Source organism: Juglans microcarpa x Juglans regia, chromosome 8D (genome assembly GCF_004785595.1).
Source record: "Juglans microcarpa x Juglans regia isolate MS1-56 chromosome 8D, Jm3101_v1.0, whole genome shotgun sequence".
NCBI classification, from domain to species: Eukaryota; Viridiplantae; Streptophyta; class Magnoliopsida; order Fagales; family Juglandaceae; genus Juglans; species Juglans microcarpa x Juglans regia.
In genome coordinates, this window is record NC_054608.1 from 18173887 (window position 1) to 18177671 (window position 3785).

The following is a 3785-nucleotide window of genomic DNA, read 5'->3' on the forward strand; positions in this document are numbered from 1 at the left end:
TAAAACTCAAAGCACCAATCATCTTACTTCAAATATAAGGTTGGCCGAAAACTTTGTGTGGAGAAACAAGCAATCCAATCATTTTTTCATGAACTTGGAATCTTCTAATGTATTGAACAAAGACTTTTTAACAAGAAACTTCTTGAGTGTCGAAGCATTCTCTTATGTGCATGAGTGATCCTTTCATAATCTTAGTCCAAGCCTAAATGTAAAAATGCAACATTCATATTCAACCAACATAGAACATGCCGAAACCCTACATGACTTCCTTCTTCATCTCTTACCACATTATACACATCTTCCATAGCTCATTTCAATCATACTTTTATACAATCATATCAAAAGGTATTCATAACACATATAAGAACAATAATATCATAAAAGATCATACAAAACCGAAACAACCACAAGTTCACTAGCCATATACATGAAATATCCAAGTATAAGTTAGAGGTGTGCTTACAAAAATCCGAAATGTATTTTTATAACAAGCAAGTGAAAAATCATATACAATACTAGTTAGAATCATTGCTCAAGAAAAACCCTAACCATGTGTTCATGTGTAGTGCTTCTTACACCTTCTCTTTCCAAGGAACTCCAAGTTTTCGGACCCTTCCCTCTTTGAATCTAAAACTTGTCTTCAATAAAAACCCTAGCTACGACTCACTAGTGCAGTGACCTTCTTACCTCAAAACACCATGTTTTAGAGCTTAAAGACAAGTAGGGTTACGTCATCCTTTTTGAAGAAAAGAAAACCCTAATCTAACCATGTGAGTGTAGGCATGGTTCATGTACTTTCTCAAAACATGAACTTTCTTCATGTGCGTGTTTGAGAGCATAAGTTCTAGATGAACTTGGCTTAAACCAAGACCTCCATTCTTTAAAGTCATGCATGTGTGTGTGGGTATCAAAAGAGAAGTTGGTTTCATACCTTCTAGGTCTTCCTCTTGCAAGTGTCTCTTCACTTTGTTTACTCCTAAAGGGTTGGTTGGATGGTGAGAAAGTGATGGATACTTAGAAGAAAAGAGGGTAGTTGAAACTTACAAGAGCAAAACACAAAATGGCCAAAAGGTTCTAGGGTTTTCGGCTCTCCCCTTTTTATAGACACTCAAAGGCTTTCTTGCATGAAACAAGCTCATGCATGGTTGCCAAGTGGTGTGTAGCCCTATCACCTTTTTCTTCTAGCTCATCATTGGATTGAGTTGGAAACCCAAATACATCTTCTTGCATGTGGTGTCCTCTCCCTCAAAACTGAAAGTCACTTCCTCTTTTGCCCTTTCTTTTCATGTCTTGATTCAATGTATCTTATGGCTAAAGGGTCTTTTACTAAACTCAAATTTTCCTCCGTCTCTTACAAGTGTACATGTGTGCCAAGTGGCATGTGAAGTGTGTGTGCATATGCATGGGCTGCCGAAACCCTACATTTCCCAAGGAGATTTTCTTTTCACCATACTTTTGGACAAACAAGTGATTGTTCCTTTTTGGCACAAAGAACCTTGCCCTAGCCGTCCACTTCAAGGGTTTTCGTACACAAAACACCCTTCTAGAAGCCTTGGGCGTGTAGCCTCCCTCCAAGCTAGATCTTGCTCCTTCCCAAGAAAACTTTTTTACCTGCCTTCATGCATGGAAGACACATGAAAAAAAGCAACTTTTTTCTTCTCCATTGTTGCCGTCCATGGCCTTTGGCCTTTCCTAATTCCACTTTCCCGTATTCCTAATAATTTCCTTCTAGGTTCCTTCCCCGTTAGTGACATGTGTCAATGGCTTTCTTCCACAAGCAAAGATCTTCATGCATGCGTAACACATGGCAAAAAGTGCTAGATTTTTCCCATGGTAGGCGTGTAAGCCACAATTCCAAGCTCATTCTCACCTCTCTTCCCTTATTTCCATCTAGATTCATCAAATCCTAGACATAACATCATTGGATGACAAGTATTATGCATAACCTCAAGTTGGGCGTGAGCCCTAATTTCATTGGGCTTCAAAAACCCTAATTTCCTATAAGGCCGAAACTCTCATGGGCTTTAAAGTAGAAAAAATGAAAATCTAGAAAGTCTTGGTTGTCATAGCTGCAGTCATCGGGTTGTTGTAACCAATGCAAAGATGAGCTATTCTATGCATGCATATCTCACCTCGGCAACCTGAAAAGCCCTGCTAGTGTAATAGACTGGCCTTTGTTTGCCCCCTTCATTGCGAACAAATACTGAGGACGCCACATGTGGTGAGACCGACAGGTACAGGTTCAAGACTTCCCATCTTGGCAGTTTTGAGGGCCTCGAATGCCCTATCGCATTCGTCGTTCCATTCATAGGCCTTTCGCAACACCTTAAAAAAGGGAAGGCACTTGTCCTTCGATCTAGACACAAATCTGTTTAAGGCGGCTATTCTACCGACCAATCTCTGCACATTGTTAATCCTTCATGGTGGGGCCATTGTTAGGTTGGCATCCACCTTCTCGAGGTTCACCTCGATCCCTCCTTCTGAGACTAGGAAGCTGAGGAATTTTCTCGAGCCAATGCCAAAGGCACATTTGTAGGGGTTGAGCTTCATTCTATACTGTCGTAACAACGTAAAGGCCTCCTGTAGGTCGGCCAGATGTTGTGAGGAGGTCTTACTTTTGACAAGCAAGTCATCCACGCATACCTCCATATTGTGACCAATTTGCTCCTTGAACATCCAATTCACCAGCCTTTGATAGGTTTCCCCTACATTTTTAAGCCAAAGGGCATATCTTCGTAGCAATACAGGCCCTTATCAGTAATGAATGACGTATTCCCTTCGTCATTCGGGTTAGGTTGAATTTGATTATACCAAGAATAAGCGTCCATGAAACTCAGCATCTGGTGACCTACTGTGGAGTCAACACTCAAGTTTGATCACGGTAGGGGGAAGCTATCCTTGGGGCAAGCTTTGTTTAAATTGGTGAAGTCGACGCACATTCTCCATTTCCCGCTAGCCTTCTTCACTAGTATTACTTTAGATAGCCACTACGGGTAATGTACTTCTTGGAATTCTTGCTGATCTATCTCCTCGGCGATGGCGGTGCATTTTTCAATGTTGAAACTCTTAACACTTTTTCCTGACCGAACACGTCCCGATGTTCGGTCAGCAATTGTCTCATAGCTTGTTGCAATTCTGATCCTAGGTTTCCCCCTATCTTGACTGTGGTTCCTTTCCGGTCGTCGAACAAATTGACTAATTTGAGTGGCTTACCTGGTTCTGCCCGTGCTAGTACGTACTCGTTCTTGTGGGAGTGATCTAGGGGGACTTGGGATGACGACCTCTCCTTCGACTGTGGGATCTATCACAGGAATGCCCATCTTAGTGGGCTTCAGCTCCTGCATGTAGCACTCCTTGGCGATTACTTGATCTCCTTTGACCTCTCCTACGCCCGTGGCCGTTGGGAATTTAATCTTTAAATGGTAGGTCGATGTTACAACCTTTAATTTGTTCAATACAGGGCGCCCCAAGATAGCGTTGTAGGATGAGGGTGACTTCAGTACTATAAAATCTGCCATGATTGAAAAAACGTGGGTGCGTTCTCCCACCATAGGCTAGACGACGTCTCCTATGAAAACCTTTAACGGAATAGGTGCAAGTAGGACCAATAACCATGCAATAAAAGGCATCCTAAAAGAGGATGTCCGTAGAATTGTTGTTATCGATGAGGATCCTCCAGAGGGTAAAGTTGTTGACCAATAGTGTGACCACCAACGCATTATCATGTGGTTGGAGGATCCCTCCATCGTCGGCCTTTCTAAAGGAAATGGTTGGGGTCTTGTCAT

At 42.1% G+C, this 3785-nt stretch overlaps 1 protein-coding gene across 1 annotated transcript; it reads right to left on the minus strand.

Annotated features, from left to right (window-relative positions):
- Positions 1 to 2418: 2418 nt before the first annotated feature.
- Positions 2419 to 3518, minus strand: LOC121242248. Its single transcript, XM_041140141.1, has 2 exons — positions 3214 to 3518; positions 2419 to 2731 (listed from the first exon to the last, which is right to left on the minus strand). The coding sequence occupies exons 1-2, from the start codon at positions 3516 to 3518 to the stop codon at positions 2419 to 2421; spliced, it is 618 nt and encodes a 205-aa protein (XP_040996075.1).
- Positions 3519 to 3785: the final 267 nt, after the last annotated feature.